The 16,495-nt window shown below is 35.5% G+C and overlaps 3 protein-coding genes across 3 annotated transcripts; 2 read left to right on the top strand and 1 right to left on the bottom strand.

Moving 5' to 3' along the window:
• The first annotated feature begins 730 nt into the window (after positions 1-730).
• LOC136821418 (uncharacterized) lies at positions 731-3,546 on the top strand. Its single transcript, XM_067077658.1, has 3 exons — positions 731-823; positions 1,446-2,135; positions 2,815-3,546. The coding sequence occupies exons 1-2, from the start codon at positions 800-802 to the stop codon at positions 1,860-1,862; spliced, it is 441 nt and encodes a 146-aa protein (XP_066933759.1). The 5' UTR covers positions 731-799; the 3' UTR covers positions 1,863-2,135; positions 2,815-3,546.
• A 3,200-nt stretch (positions 3,547-6,746) lies between these two features.
• Positions 6,747-8,570, bottom strand: LOC136821412 (uncharacterized). The gene is made up of 2 exons (XM_067077646.1): positions 8,313-8,570; positions 6,747-7,596 (listed from the first exon to the last, which is right to left on the bottom strand). Exons 1-2 carry the CDS (start codon positions 8,334-8,336, stop codon positions 7,180-7,182), a joined length of 441 nt encoding a protein of 146 aa, XP_066933747.1. The 5' UTR covers positions 8,337-8,570; the 3' UTR covers positions 6,747-7,179.
• A 1,845-nt stretch (positions 8,571-10,415) lies between these two features.
• Positions 10,416-13,751, top strand: LOC136821949 (neuropeptide Y receptor type 4-like). Its single transcript, XM_067078173.1, has 2 exons — positions 10,416-11,812; positions 12,202-13,751. The coding sequence occupies exons 1-2, from the start codon at positions 10,551-10,553 to the stop codon at positions 12,800-12,802; spliced, it is 1,863 nt and encodes a 620-aa protein (XP_066934274.1). The 5' UTR covers positions 10,416-10,550; the 3' UTR covers positions 12,803-13,751.
• Positions 13,752-16,495: the final 2,744 nt, after the last annotated feature.

Genomic DNA, 16,495 nt, shown 5'->3' with positions numbered 1-16,495 from the left:
ATCTTCTCCTTTGTTAGACGATGCTATCGTCCGTTTAAAGGTCAGTAAACGTGGGAAAGAGTTACGGCGTCAGGGCGGTTTACGGTTTAAGCATCTCCGCCACTGCTTACTCCACCCGAATCTACCACGCCTCCTAAACTATTCCCTTTTCTAGTGATCTTGTGTAGACGATAGGATCGTCTACTCCTTTGTCTCTTATTATCTAACTTTGCACGATCGCGTGATCGTATCTCAAGCAAACTTCAAGTAAAAACCATTAATCATCTTGTTTTGATGTTAAAACAGTATTTCTATCAGTGAGAAGGAAATCAATTCTTCGCTAAACATTTATTGGATTTAAAAATATAGTTTAAGAACATTTTCATTAGTTTTTAATCGCTTTCATAGTTTTTAAAGTACTGACTACTTTTAGTGACCTTTTCGATTGTGTTGAAGTTTTTATAAAATGCTCACATAATTGGCTATTCAAAACAATAGAGATGACGCCTTCTTTAGAAAAATATGATAAAAGTTTTTGTTTGAATAGTTAACGATCAATCCAATGACAAAAATTCTTGTAAAATGTTCAACTTGACCTTTTAAACTAAAAACTAATTTGTAACTAAAGGGTTGCGTGCAGAATTCAAAATGACCAACTTTCGAAAACAACTTTGGAGCCCTATAAAAGGTGAAACGAAAATGCAACAAACCATCAACCAATTTTTAACAAAACGACAACAGGTCAAGCTAATCATAGACACATCTTGAAGCTGATATAAAAAAATCCTTCTTTGAAGATCATTACAAACAACTCGAAAAAATGATTCAAATAGCAGCTCAAAATGTAAGTTTCCGGTGGTATTTCTCGGGGGGGGGGAGGTACTTGGGCAACAAGGGGTACGGGGATGTGCCGAAATTAGGTTTTTGAAAACTGATCCTTTCTTATACAGTGCAGAGAACATTTCATTAAATTTGAGTGAAAAATCGGCCCTCATGTTGCCAAAAAACTTCGTTTCGCTCATTTTTTACACCTTTAGAGTGCACTTTCAGTCATCTATGTTCATTTCGACCCTTACTATGTATTTTTTATCTTGAAAAACATACCATCTACCATGGGTGGCCCCGTCCGTCTACCATCGTTGAAAGAAAAGTTGTTGAATTTTTCATTTATTAATATACGTTTTCAAACAAGAAGAAATTGAAGACGGGTAAAAATAGGTTTTCTTTGCATGATTACTTCACGAACACCACTTGCCTCGTTTTAAAGTTATTGCCATGGTGATTAACTCCCAGCGGATTTTATCAAAACTACTTTCTATTTGTAAAAAAATCATTTAATCTCTCAAGGGACATAATCACCATGGTAATTGTTTGAATACGAGGCAAGTGATGTGCATGACGTAATTTATGAAAAGGTCTATTTCTGGCTCTTTTTCATAATCGAATCTATTTTTTCTTTGTTTTAGCTCAAGAAACTTTTCTTGGCTTCTATCATCTTACAAGGCGTTCTGTCAACACATATCGATACAGACGATTCAGTTGAAATCAAAATCTCTAAACACCAAAACATCAAGCCATTCAAGAACCATCTGATGTCGATCCTCAACCGAAGTAAAAGATCACAGCAACCTACACCACGTCCGTGCTCACCTGAACTCTTACCACCTTTTCCAATCACTGCTGGTAACTGTACCAAAATGGTAACCCTGAATGGCTGCAAAGGTGCATGCAATCCAGACTCAAATGGCCATTGCACCAAGTGCGTCATGAAAACTTCAGTCGATGTCATCGTCGAATTTAAATGTGGTGGAAAAACCGTCAATTATCCATTAAGTTTCAAGTCAGCTAAGACATGTGTTTGCAAAGGACCCTGCGGTCTTTAGACACTATTTTTTTTGGTCTAATAAAATGAGGTTTCCTTTTGAAATGAAATTGAACAACAAGCTTATAGAAAAGGGTCATTCCCTAACTACTTTAATAGACGCTTTTTTTATAAGAATTCACTTTATAAGAATGTTCATGATGAAAAAGGCCAAAAGATTAAGAATATTGCTAAGAATAGCACCATCAATCCTTCACAAAAATGCCATTTCATGCTCGAGACGTATGTATGTACTAAATGTTAAATCTAGTTTGAAATAGGATCCTAAACTAAAGTCTATTCACGATAAGTGTGCACTCTTTTTTCATTTACCTATAACTTTTGAAGGAATTCTTCAATCTTTATAAATTTGGTATCATTGGAAAGATATTAGTGAGTGGAACAATTTGAAATAAAAAAAAACTTTACAAAGATTATAAAAATGAAGATGAAAATGAAGAAGAAAAAAATGAAGATCTTGTAGAAAAGTGCTATAACTATCATTTTCACTGAAGTGAATCCTTAATCATTGAACGTCATCACTGTGAAAAAAATTCTCAAAAATAATCATTCAGTCAAAAGATATCAAACAAAGTTATAAGCTGATTGACGTCTAAAAACGCTGTTTTCTACAGTTTTTTGCTGTTTTTTGGGGTCAATCACTTATTAACTTTGTATCATAACTTTATATTGAATAAATATTTTAATGAAATTTCTTCACAGTGATGATTTCCTAAGATTAAAGAATCTTTCCAGTGAAAATGAAAGTTATAGCACTTTTCTACAAGATCTTCATTTTTTTCTTCTTCATTTCATCTTCATTTTTATAATCTTTTTAAAGTTTTTTTTATTTCAAATTGTTCCACTCACTAATATCTTTCCAATGATACCAAATTTATAAAGATTGAAGAATTCCTTCAAAAGTTATAGGTAAATGAAAAAAGAGTGCACACTTATCGTGAATAGACTTTAAGAATGCTGTAAAAATATTTTATAAGTATTATATTTTATAATGGATTTACACCATTCTTATAAAAAAAGCGTAATCTCTGAAAATAATCTCTGGTGAAGAAGAATTCAGATTGAACATTGCATCCACAATCTAGACCAGCTTCGTTGACGGGAGAACACTGTAATTGTTTATAAATCATCGAAATATTCACAGCAGAACTTACATACAATAAAAGGTGATTTTCCTTTTGTCTTTTTTTATCATTAATTACACTGCCAGAGTAATACACCTTTTTGACCATAGCCGCCAATTGCCACACGGGCATTTTTTATCCCACTAAAATCGTCCCAGTCTTTTTTCGCACTTATAGTAAATAGAAAAAAGTGTCAAAAAAGGATTGGATCGAGTTTAGGGGGATAATTAAACAATTAAAGGACTCGTCAGTATAGTGCTGATACAGTCAACTTTCTCTATTTCGAACCTCTATCATTCGAATCTTTCTGCAAAAGATTTACCCCCTCAACATGGGAAGTCGTATGAAATACTCTCCGCAATCCGAATCTCAGAAGAATTCGAAGAGAATTATTGGTCCCTTGAAGATCGAATTAGAGAGAGTCACCTGTATACACAAATGATAAACGTTTTATGGATACAGGATTTAGTAGTTTTAGATTTTCATTTTATGAATGATTGTTTGTATGTGAACATAGTTAATTGTAACGTGATTAAAAAAGATTATGGAGCTTTAATGAAAAGAAAAATTGATGCACACTTAAAAATTATGAATTAAAAGAACCAATTTATCCTACCATTTTTATTCACCACCCACTTGCCATGATTTAATAAAATTGCCTAACCGTCATAATAAGTTTCCCCAAAATTATTAAGAATTATTAAAGGAATTCATTCAATTCAATTCTTCCCCTTTTATGTCTTGCTAGAAGGTGGAGGCCACCTCCAAACATTTTCATCAAAATTTAATGCTCTTAGCTACGAAAACTCCGCAAAACTCATCGTTTCGGGTTTAAGCCGTCAGGAGGACATCCAACATGGATCGGGATTATCTACCGAAGTTTGGCTTTGTGAATTTCTTATTTGCAAACAAATTTAATAAAAAAACAAACGTACCCCGGGGTGAACCAGTTGAACTCGTCTGGTGAACCAAATGAACCCAGCTCTAAATCAAGAGGTTGATGTAAATTCGATTTCTAGCGCTACGGTGAGTACGACGTCACGAAAGCACGAATCCAAAGGTGACATTGAGCCCTCGAGCAAGTGCGATGTTGTTTTTGCCGCCTGTTTTTTTTTTTTATTTCTAGTGCTAGTGCTAGGGTTTGTTTACTTTGTGTTCAAGTGCTACCAATACTGAGGTTAAGCATACCAGGATAATCACGACGACGGACGAAAAAGTAATAGGCTAGTGAAAATACGAAATTTGATTGGTTGAAACTCACTAGCTTGTTAAATTTTCGTTCGTCGTCGTGATTTTGCTGATTTACTTAACCTCACTAATGTCAAAAGAATAAAGACACCAAAAATCGCCCAAACTTTCAAAATTGGGTTGAAATTTGGTCGCATTCCAACCAAAAATCAACCTAACTTCCACCAAATTTTAATCAAAATTCGGTCGAGATTTGGTTGGAATTATGTCACATTCCGACCAAAAGTCGACCAAATTTTTGACAATTTTTATTCAAAACTTGGTCGAAATTTGGTCGGAATTAGGTTGGAATTAGGTCGGAATTAGGTTGGAATTAGGTCGGATTCCGACCAAAAATCGCCCAAGCTTTCAACAATTTTAATTCAAAATTTGGTCGAAATTTGGTTGGAATTGGTCGGATTCCGACCAAAAGTCGACCAAACTTTAAACAATTTTTATTCAAAATTTGGTCAAAATTTGATCGCATTCCAACAATTCAAATTTGCTCGAAGTTAGGTCGGATTCCGACAAAGGAATTCAAAAATCCCATCTCAATTTTCTCTGAAAGAACAAGGATTTTTATTAAAATTTGGTTGAATTTTGGTCGGGATTAGGTCGGATTCCGACCAAATATTGTAAAAATTTTGTCGAAATTTGAAATTGAGGGATTCTAACCATTTAAGTACAAGCTTTCCTGGACAAATTAGATCTTAACCGAAACAGGCAGACGGTAATTTGTTGTTTTTACCGTCTGAAGCAAAATCGACACCAAGTTTTTTCGATAAGTCGAATTTGCTTTCCCGGGCCGTCGTGACGTCACTATTATTTGCACTCGCCGTAACGCTAGGAATCGAATTTACATAATCTCTACCCTGACTATCAGAGGTTAAGTTTTCAAAGAATATATTAACCTCCGAAGACCAATCAAAGAAATTTTATCGCGCATGTGTCAATCTAATTACTGTAGAAAGAATCAAAGATGAAGAGCAAATATTATCATATTAATGTCTAGCAGACTGTATCAGTATGCAGTTTACTATTTACGAATTCCCCAGAAACCTCCAAGTATAATTGAAATGAGTTTCCTTCGAAAAAAATTTTTTACAGGCGGATCCACAAATGTATAACAGTAATTACTAAACTTTTAATTATGGAAATGTCACTTTAATTGAATCAAAAAAAATAGACAGAATTTATGTTATGATTCACTATCACTGACTCTTTTTAAAAAGCATTGATGACTTTTTTGAGTTGTGTTTTCAACGATGGGAATAAAAATATCAACTTTGAACTTCATCCAAGATCTTGGATTGTCGTCATGGTTACTTTTCTCTGCGTTGATTGCGCGCTGAATAGAATCTGGATTGGTCGGCACAGGTCAATATATGATATCGGCCTGTGCTTTTCACGGTACATAATCTCGCTAAGGTGAACCGGGTGAACCCAGTGACGTAATTCGTGCTCAGGTAAGCCCGAAGTGGGGCTCGTAGATCTTGGCTAAACCATTTCATTTCAATCCAGTGTTAAAGATGACAAATTGGGCGAATCTAGCAAAAGGTTTTGTGGAATTTCGGAATTGGCAAAGAATATTTGAAATTGAATTTTAAAGGAATTTTCGGTGGTGGAATTATGGCTCATTTTTAGACGGTTTGACGGAAGTTGGAATTGCAGAATCGGGTACCCCTGAACCCCCCTATAAGAACGAACGTTTGGTCAATTTTGAAAGTTAGATTCTTTGAAAGTATTCACCACTGTTTAGACACTCTGTTTGTTTGTTTTTCACAATTTATTTAGTCAATTTTAAATTGGAAGTAATTTGTTTTTTGCTTTTTGCTTTTGCAATGTTAACAGGATAAAATGACCTGCATACTACTTTTTTAAATTTAATGTATGATAGCTCAAAATTCAAGTTAGAGCATTCTCTATACCATTAAAAAAGAATGAAGAAAACATTTAAATCCTGAAGCTCACAATATCTCGACAAACCTGTATTTTTTTTGGTGCACCCGGTATATTTCGATTGACGGTGAAAAACTGCCATCTTTTGAATATTTAAGGTGAAAACTATTTTCAATAGATTTCAGCTTTTGCCTTAAAATCATTTAAGTACGGTGATATCTTTTTGCCTTTTCCTGTGGTAATAATTATTGGGTAGTAAATCAAGCGAGTTGTGTCAGTAATCTTTTCATTGGAGCTCCATATTCTTTTTTAACCACGATACAATTAACTATTGAACTTATTCACATATATATACAATTATACATTAAATGGAAATCCAAAACTTCTAAATTCAGTATGCATAAAACGTTTATCATTTGTGTATACAACTGACTCTCTCTAAATCGATCTTCAAGGGACCAATAATTCTCTTCGAATTATAAAAAAAATCAGATTAAGGGGAGTAATTCGTACGACTTCCTATCATGTCGAAGGAACCAATCCTTTACTTCGAATTGCAGTAAGCTTAGAATAATAGAAGTTCGAATTAGAGAGAGAGTTGTCTGTATCAGCACTATGCTGATGAGTCCCAAAAACCAAAAAAGACGAAATGCAAATGGTGCTCTGCCACACAAATCTCCTTATTTGATAAATTTTGACAGAAATAATTCTTTAAATATATTTTAACTAAAAAACAAATATTTTCTGCAGCATTTAGTTCCAAAAGGTCTTGTCAATTTACTCTGTCAGTGTAATTAATGATAAAAAAGACAAAAGGAAAATCACCTTTTACTCTGCTCTGAATATTTCAATGATTTATAAACAATTACAGTGTTCTCCCGTCAACAAAGCTGGTCTAGATTGTGGAGACAATGTTCAATCTGAATTCTTCTTCACCGGAGACTGCTTTCGGCCTACTTTTAGAGTGGTTAGGCCTTACGGCGTAACGGCCCTTTTCTATATCAAGGTTTGTTGTGCAATTTCTTTTCCAAAGGGAATTTCGTTTTATTAGACTAAAAATAATAGTGTCTAAAGACCACAAGGTCCTTTGCAAACACATGTTTTAGCTGACTTGAAACTTAATGGGTAATTGACGGTTTTTCCACCACATTTAAATTCGACTTTGACGTCAACTGAAGTTTTCATGACGCACTTGGTGCAATGGCCATTTGAGTCTGGATTGCATGCACCTTTGCAGCCATTCAGGGTTACCATTTTGGTACAGTTACCAGCAGTGATTGGAAAAGATGGTAAGAGTTCAGGTGAGCACGGACGTGGTGTAGGTTGCTGTGATCTTTTACTTCGGTTGAGGATCGACATCAGATGGTTCTTGAATGGCTTGATGTTTTGGTGTTTAGAGATTTTGATTTCAACTGAATCGTCTGTATCGATATGTGTTGAGAAAACTCCTTGCAAGATGATAGAAGCCAATAGAAGTTTTTGGATCTAAAGTAATTTGGTGAAAAGAATTGGTTTATTAATGATATAAAATCTCAGAATTCATAGTAATGGATTTTACAACTGAGATCCAAAAAGTGTTCAGTCGTCGGTGTTATTTTCAGAACCGGTATTGTTTTTTTTTGAAACACTCAAAACCTTTCTAGGAATTAAAATTCTTTGAATATATAGATAGAAGCCTCGGTAGTAGAAACGGGATAGAAACCTTTTTCAACGACCATCTGATTACCCCTGTCTCACAGCCCCGGTGAAAAATTTTTCCCACAGTAGGGGTAAAAGTTTTTATCGAAATCCCAATGGGGATAGATGATCTATTTTTCCAAGCTCAAAAGATCCAGTGGAAATGGTTTTGGAGCGCAATTTACTCCATCGAATTTCGAAATTAAAGTGAATTTGCCAATGAGGATGAAATTGTCAGGTATTTTCCAACCGGGGACAAAATTTTGACCTAATTTTCCAATTGAGCTCGGGTTCCACCGGATTTGTGATACAGTAGTCTAGCAAGCTAGACGACTAATTCAGATATAGTAGAAATAAAACAAAAAGTAATGGAGGGAACAAATTTTAGTTTATACAAACTAATATTATCCCGTAACAATTATCGTATTATCATATATCGCCTATACTACTGTATTACACGCATTATAAACGACTCCAGTCTAGTGATACAGGGATGTAACTGACTATGAACGGACAATACTTACATATTGAGCAGCTATTTGAATCATTTTTGTTGTTTGTCTATGATCTTCAATTTGTTGAAACTTTATCAGGAAGATCTTTTACTGCAAATTTATGGCAGTGGTCTTGTTTAAATGATTTGCTTGAGTTGTAGTTGATTTGTCAGTGGTTGGTTGATGGTTTGTCAAATTTGTGTGTTACCTTTTATAGGGCTCCAAAATTGTTTTCGGAAGTTAACCATTTTGAAGCCCTTACAAATCTTTTTCAATACAAATTAGTTTCCAATCTTAAAGTCACTATGGAAGTAATTCAAGTCAAATGATGCTTAAACTATTTATTAAAATTCAATAAATGTTTTTCAACATTCTTTCCGTGATGTTTTGATTACAAATAAAAACAAAAACAACATTTCGCAATTCACAAGTCAAATGATGTTATGTTAGTTAATTCCAGGAAGACCTTATTTACTCTCTCTCAAATGTATTAGAAAAGACATTTAATTCCATGCAATTTGATTGAAACTTTACTTATTGAACCAATGAACCAATGAGCCCATCGTAATAACTATATTGAAATCGAAAGTTTATGAGGTTGCTCTTTTTCCCTTTAGAAAATACAACCTTTACAAGGAGCTGCTTCATGTTCCGGTCACTATAAAAACTTTATGAATGACGTCCATGCAATGTTCCGAACGTCCAAATAAATGAATGTTGATCTCGAATTACATTCCAGCCGGGCTCTACCCGGAAAATTGTTTACTTTTATTCAATTCTAGTTGTCAGTATTGTTCTCTGTCTTTAAATAAACACCCCTGTCTCACAACTTTTTTCTCAGTGGGGATAGATTTTTAAACATCGAATTTCCCAGTGGGGATGAATTTCTAGGGTATTTTCCCACTAGGGACGAAGTACCGGATTTTCAAGTGGGGATGGGGTCCCAGCGGGTCTGTGACATAGAGGTGTAAATAAGTTTGCAATCGTAGTCGGAAGCTACCAGTCAGCTCTTCTTTCAATAGCTATCTACCCGAAGGTAGCACAGGGTGCCAGACTTTCTCCCTGGATTGTGCTCCAGTTACCCTCGATCCTTCTCTTAATTACTGAGCATTAAACTAAGAAGCATCAAATACCATTTTTGTACTAAGTACGAAGTCTTTGGTATGTCCCGGTCGAAGGTTGAAACAAGGACTGGCAGAAACGGGGAGACTGGAGAGACTCTAGCCTCCCCACTTTTGTGCAAATGATATTCTTTTCTCAAATTCCTAGTGAATTTTATCTCGTTTTGAGCCTTCAGCCTCTACTCTTACGGTTGTTCCGCCAGGCCTGGAAAGCACGACCTTGCACAGTGTAGCCGGATGCTCTACCTTTGCACTTAGGCCATTGTACATTCTCGTATTCTGGAAAAAGATTTAAAACTTTTTTTTTAGAAAACGTGGTTTTCCTGTACCGAAGCAGGTTAACAGTTCGGAACAAACCACTAAGCAAACCTCTAACGTCGCAGTCGCAACAATATTTCAATAAATGAATATATTTTTTATGATGTTTTCTTTTCAAATTGTGTTCGGCGCCGAAAAGAAATTCCCTCCATCTTTGCAGCTCTTAGTAAATGACCTTACAATCAACCTTACAATCACTTCTTCATTTTTTATTGGCAAACGGATCACTTTTTTATACAATGACAAAGTTTATAAATTTATTTCAAAATTTTGCTCAAAATTTTGAAATAAATTTATGAATTTGCTCTGCACAGTTATCAAACACTCTTTTAAATGGTGTTCAACTCAATATAATGACAACTCTATCAATAAGCCAAATATGAAATGATGAAATTATATTTTTTTCCATTTTTAAAATTAGGAACACTTGTTATTTTCACAGGTTAAAAGTAATTACAGTCTCAAGTTCTTTCTATCAAAATTTATCCGGAAAAGGGGGAACTGTAATTGCAGCTTTGAAATGATTCTATATGAAAAGCTTCATAAAATGTATCGAAAGGGAGCCTTTTTTTATTGTAATCAAAATTTATTATTGATTGCTTCTGGACTAAGTTTATTGTGATTTTCGTAAAATAAGAATTAGCAGAACACATCAAAGAAAACGCGGAAATTATTGTCATTTGGTATTTTGAAACATGTATAATTCTAAATCGAATCTATATCTTGGAGTCATTCCACTTGTTTATTCGTATTAGATAGGCTGGTCATTTAAAAGCAACGCAGAAGGAGGAGGCTAGACCTCTGAAGCATTGTTGAAGCTAAAATTCGGATGACTTTTGATATGGAAATTTCAAAACCTTATTTATATGTTTTGATCATTTTGTTTGGTGGAATAGCAAGCTTTGCAGAGGTTTTTGATTCTTTCCAAATTTCAAGAATACCAACAAATCAAGAAATCAACACACAATCAGCAAGTTATCCAAATGGCACTGACAACCATAATCTGAATCATACAACCACCTTTAAGAACACAACTAATAGAAGCAATCTCTCTGCTAGTTCATCTTTAGTTGGCAACGTCTCATTTTCCTCAAATCAAAATTCAACATCTGTAATCGACAGCAATTCAACCTACATCATTCTAATTCTCCAAAACTCCACAGAATTGAACATAACTGATCCAGACACAACCCAGAGAGAATCTACCATCGTAATCAAAAAAAATATCACGACATTCCCAGTTGTGCTGAATATTACCTTACCAATCATCATCTCTGGCAACTTATCCGTGCTTACCAATGAAAGCATATCCATCAACTCTCCCCTGAGGAATGACACCAATTCAACATCCACAGTGACCACTAAAACCTTTCAACCTGGACCAACACTTTACAATCGAAACACTACCAGGTCAAATACGCCCTCAAATACGTCACAACGTCTAAAATCAATCATTGCAAAGCCTCCAAGGATCGTTATCAAACTAGGTCAATCCTCCTTATCAGATGTTTGCTTGCAACTAAATATTCCAAAAGAACGCTGCAAATGTCCTGATTTGGGACAGCTCTGTCTCTTTTTCAAAGACGACAAACGCGTAGAGAAAATCCTAGTCTGTTCAAAAGCACATAAAGTTAAAACCTACAGCATTATCGTCATATGTTCAATTGGTATCATTGGAAATCTATTATGCCTATTCGTGACAATGGTTAATGAGAAAAATACAATCTGTCGTAAGGTTATAGGCATGTTGGCATTTGCTGATTTGGTTTTCTCTTGCTTGCAGCTTACAGTTGTTGTTCCAGGCATCTGGTCATGCCAGTGGGAATATAACGACCATGTCTGCAAGTTTTTATATTCGATCATTAACTCAACAGCAATCATGGCTTTAGGCTTCATCTTGATCATATCAATGGAACGTTTTAATGGGATCGTAAAACCTTTCATGAATCAAAGTTCCAACGCTAAAATCACTATTATGTCGGTCGTCAATGTTTCCCTTGCGCTCTTATTCGTCGTACCAACTATCATTGTATCGAAAGTCGAACATATTGATAATGCAGCACTTTGCAAAGAACAATGGCCCGACAAGAGGTAAGTGATCTTACTTTGGTCAAGACTGTGCTTTAGAAAAGTCTATGCTAAAGACAAGGCTAGATTGTATTTCAGATAAGACTTTGGTGTATGCTATGCTATGCAGCAATCTCGTTCTCAGAGGGTTCTCGCGGGTTCAACCCCCGGCCAGACCGAAGCAAAGACTTTGTACGGAGCACAAAAAAGGTGATTGATATTTTTCTGTTTAATGCTCAGCAATTGAGAGAAGAATCAAGGGTAGGTGGAGCAATTCTGGAAGAAAGAGTGGCGCCCTTTAAGCAGATAGCTATCGAAAGGGAGCCTTCTGGTCGTTTCCACCTGTCGTTACAGACTTACTTAAAAAGAGTCATTCTTAACCATAAACTCTTTATTCATTCTATTTCTTTTAGGTATTCCTTATATTATTCCTGGTTCTTAATGATCGTAACTTTCATCATCCCGATCGTTGCTATCACATTCTTATACATGGGGATCGTAAAGAGTCTTCGAAAATCACAAAATCACACGCGTAAAACGTTCAGTCTTAAAGAGCAATCCCGACGTCGTAAAGAAGATGGTAAAATCACAATGATCATATCGTATCTTTTGATCAGCTTTGCAGTCCTCGTATCACCGAATCGTATTGTATGGGTACTTTACGATCATGATATTTTTAAAAGTGTATCTGCCGATACACTAGCCTATATCCGTATGGCAGCCCTTGTTCCGTACACCATTCACGCCTGTATCAACCCCATAATTTACAGTCTAGTCGATAAGAAATTCCGTGGAAATCTGAAATATATTTTCTTAAGAGTTACATGTCAAAAGAGATCAGCAGTCCATGTTAAGAATAAGCATAAAGGTTCATTTAACCATTCAGAGAGAGATACAAGTCTTTCAAAAATCACCAAATCAACCATTCGCAAAACATCCGCCAGCCTCCCACCACCACCACCCTATGAATCCGCCAATACGTCAGCTATCAAACTTGACAGTAATACTCAGTAATATAATAGTAATACTCAACACATTGACAAACTAAATTAATTAATACAACGAATTGATATCAATTTTGCTGTAGTTTGATACTGGTTAATTAGAGTTCAATCCTCTTTTCAGCAGTATCTGGAAGGAAGTAAATGGTAGATGATTTTCTAACCCTGAATCATCCTTATTGACCAATGAAATGTGTGCTATATAAGATCTATAATACTCGATGACTCAAAGGGCTTACAACCATAAAAGGCCCTTATATTTTGATAATAACTAATAATAACATGTATACGAAGTCTTTCGTGGTTTGGTTATTGAGATATTTAAGTCAGATATTGATAATATTGACGATTTTTTTCTGTTCGGAGTTTGTACTGAAACAAAACTTTTTAAAGATACTAACCAATGAAGAACTAGCATATTTGTGTGGCCTTACGTTTTATTACAGTTGTTAAGATTATAATTGATATGAGTATTACTTTCTCTTTTCGAACTGAGAACACACCCTTGTGTACAGACCCGCTGGAAGCCCAGCCCCACTGGAAAATCTGGCAAAAATTTCGTCCCTGGTAAGAAAATACCCTGGAATTTCAGCCCCACTGGGAAATTGTCTTAGATTTCATATCCAATCCAATCGAAATTAAATGTTTAAAAATTGCACTCCAAAATCATCCCCACGATAAAATTTCTATTCCCATTTGGATTTCAATATGATTTTTTATTCCCGCTGAGGAGAAGAGTTCCACCGGGGCTGTGAGACAGGGGTGTGAGAACTGTCGAACACTACATGATATTGTTTGGTATGTTGGGCTTTATAATATTTTGAACATATAAGAGGGTGACGCACCCATCTGAGAGGTTAGCTATTCAAAATAACAATTTATTATTTGAAATATATCATTTGTTATACAAGCAATTTAGAAAAAAGCACAATAGAATTAATATAATTAAAAATATCCATGATTTAAATCTAGTTTTATGATAAAATTTCTATTAAAACTCAATTATGTTTACCTTGGGAATACAGAAAACCTTTCTCTATTTCTTTTGTCCAAACTCCTGTCAGATAATAATTATGGAGAATTTTACTTTCTTCGTTCCGTTTTTTTCTTTTTCGCGGACAAACTAAACAGCAGAAACCAGCAGAAAACAGCGTTTTTAGACGTCAATCAGCTTATAACTTTGTTTGATATCTTTTGACTGAATGATTATTCTTGAGAATTTTTTTCACACTGATGGCGTTCGATGATCAAGGATTCACTTCAGCAAAAATGATAGTTATAGCACTTTTCTACAAGATCTTCATTTTTTTCTTCTTTATTTTCATCTTTATTTTTAGAATTCTTTAAAGATTTTTTTATTTCAAATTGTTCCACTCACTAATATCTTTCCAATGATACCAAATTTATAAAGATTAAAGAATTCCTTCAAAAGTTATAGGTAAAAGAAAAAAGAGTGCACACTTATCGTGAATCGCTCTCCCTTCCACCAAGATTTGGTGGGATGGGACTTATCATTCCGTCAGAGATGTGCGAACAGAGATTTGGAAAAAGAGGATAAGAAATGCCGCTGCCGCTCGCTGTTTTCCTATTCTTTCCTTTTGAATTCGGCACCCTTTGAAGAAGCAAGGCTGTAGAATAGTTGAGCAAGAAGGAAGGCCGAAACAAAATGGCGTTACGTACAGGTTAACCAATGTTCAAGAAAAAAGTCCTTGAATAAAGCTTTCCAGTGAGTTCTTTGTGAAAAAGAGACTGGGGTGTGAATCTTTGATCTCTGGGGGTTTCCCCTGAGAAAATCGAGGAAAATCATTCTATATTCTGGGAGTAAAGATGGCGGACATGAGGCATGCTTGAAATTTTGAAAAATTGGGACCAATTTCTTTCTGGCTTGTATTGCTCTGAATGAATTTTTTGTGTTGCAGACATAATTTTTATGGGTAGTAGGAAGGTTGATTGTGACCACCTATGCCTTAGTTTTCCATGGCACTCTCTAGAACTTCTTGGCATTTTGATTTAAGATGGGCAATATCGGTTGATAATGTTTTTGTTTTTTTTCAACTTTTAGATTAGCCTGGATATCCAAGCTCAAAATTTTAGAAAAAACAAAATTTACCTCAACATACAAAGTTCTAAAATTATAGGAGGCCCCCCCAGCGGACCCAAATTTCACGCATTCACGCAAAAAAATTTCGCAATTCACGCATTCACGCAAGTTTTTCTCGAAATTCACGCAAACCCAATTTTTTGGGAAATCGGGAAAATTTTCGGAACAAATCGGGGAAAATGTCAAAAAAAGAGGTCTTGCACATTTCGCTAAGTTACGTAATTTACGATTTTTTCCTGTAGACCTGACTATAAAACACCGTGTTTGGTAGCGTCATAAGAAGCCCCCAAATAGAAAGCGTTACGTAATTTTTCAACTTTAATCACATACCATCACTCAAAATATGTGATTCTTCTAACTTGTCACGATCGTTTGGAAAAGGTGAAGCTTCTGCAGTTAACGTATCGTGATAGTAAGCGAAAAGATATGCGCCGCAGGCGAATTTTTGTACAAAAATAGCTTAAACATTATCAAAAATAGGTCAACAAACTCGAGTATGACACCATGATGCTTAGCTCAGGGGTAAGGAGGCGCAACCATGGTTTACGCAGAGAGGAAATTTTTGCATTTCTGTCACTCGCGTTCGGCTAAAAATGCTCTCTTTAACACCATTGAAAAAGAATGCAGTCTAAATTCGTTAGAGGCAAGGTACGATTGCTTGATAGCTTGTAAAATGAGGTAAAAGAATGAACATTTGTTGCGAGCAAAGCGATCAAAAAAAATTAAAAAGAAAGGTTTTAATCAGGGCTCGCGAATTAATTTCCTAACGTGGAGGGGCCGAAAACATCGTGAAAGGAGGCGCAACCATAATGTTTTGCGCCGACAGGAGAAAATTTCTATTTTAACCCTCTGATGTGCTTAAATACGACTCCATTTCAGATTAATTTTGCCAAGAAATCAGGTTATTGAAAGTCTACATCATGGGTAAAAATTTCCTTGAAATAAGTTTCTTTTTATTTGCAAAAACATGGTGAAGTCATGGCCGCCTCCTGCCCCCAGTGACTCTGGCCCTAAGCCTGGTCCTGGATCACTCATCATGCATAACCATGGTTTTATTTGAAACAAACACGGGGGGAATTAGAGTTATTTAAGATTCGAGGGCCGATACCAATGTTTGGCCCAAGCGAAAAAATCTGGAAATTTAAGGTGTCTAGATTGCTATAAAGCGCATTTAAATCATGAATCGTTTTATAAAATAGAGAATTTGAAAGTTGCTGATTTTTTTGTACACCTTCACCTGGCATCCCTTGAATTTGGAATAGGTGCGCACCTTGGGGTTTTCTACAAACTGTGAAAAGGAAAAATTCACGCGTTCACGCAAAAAACAGGGCAGATTCACGCATTCACGCAATAGAAATATGGGTTTTCACGTTCACGCAAGTTTTTTCAATTCACGCATTCACGCAATTTTTTTTCGATTTTCACGCATTCACGCAACCAAAAAAGCCCATTCACGCATTCACGCAAACCGCTGGGGGGCCCCTTATAGAGCTTGGTCTCCCTAGAGAATGAAAGTGAAAACCCATGTTTCCTAGTCAACCCAGGGCAGCAAAACAGAAATTAATAAAAAGCAGTCTTACAAGATCTAAAACTATTTGAAACATC

The sequence above is a fragment of the Clytia hemisphaerica genome, unplaced genomic scaffold, assembly GCF_902728285.1.
Source record: "Clytia hemisphaerica strain Z4C2 unplaced genomic scaffold, Clytia hemisphaerica genome assembly, whole genome shotgun sequence".
Lineage (NCBI taxonomy): Eukaryota > Metazoa > Cnidaria > Hydrozoa > Leptothecata > Clytiidae > Clytia > Clytia hemisphaerica.
Note: the sequence above shows the minus strand (reverse complement) of the source record. Positions and strands in the feature narration are given on the sequence as shown.

Coding starts and splice junctions, on each gene's coding strand:
- LOC136821418 (XM_067077658.1), top strand. CDS start 800: ATGATTCAAATAGCAGCTCAAAAT. Junction 824..1,445: donor TTCAAATAGCAGCTCAAAAT/GTAAGTTTCCGG, acceptor TCTTTGTTTTAG/CTCAAGAAACTTTTCTTGGC.
- LOC136821412 (XM_067077646.1), bottom strand. CDS start 8,336: ATGATTCAAATAGCTGCTCAATAT. Junction 7,597..8,312: donor TTCAAATAGCTGCTCAATAT/GTAAGTATTGTC, acceptor AAATTACTTTAG/ATCCAAAAACTTCTATTGGC.
- LOC136821949 (XM_067078173.1), top strand. CDS start 10,551: ATGACTTTTGATATGGAAATTTCAAAACCTTATTTATATGTTTTGATC. Junction 11,813..12,201: donor GAACAATGGCCCGACAAGAG/GTAAGTGATCTT, acceptor TATTTCTTTTAG/GTATTCCTTATATTATTCCT.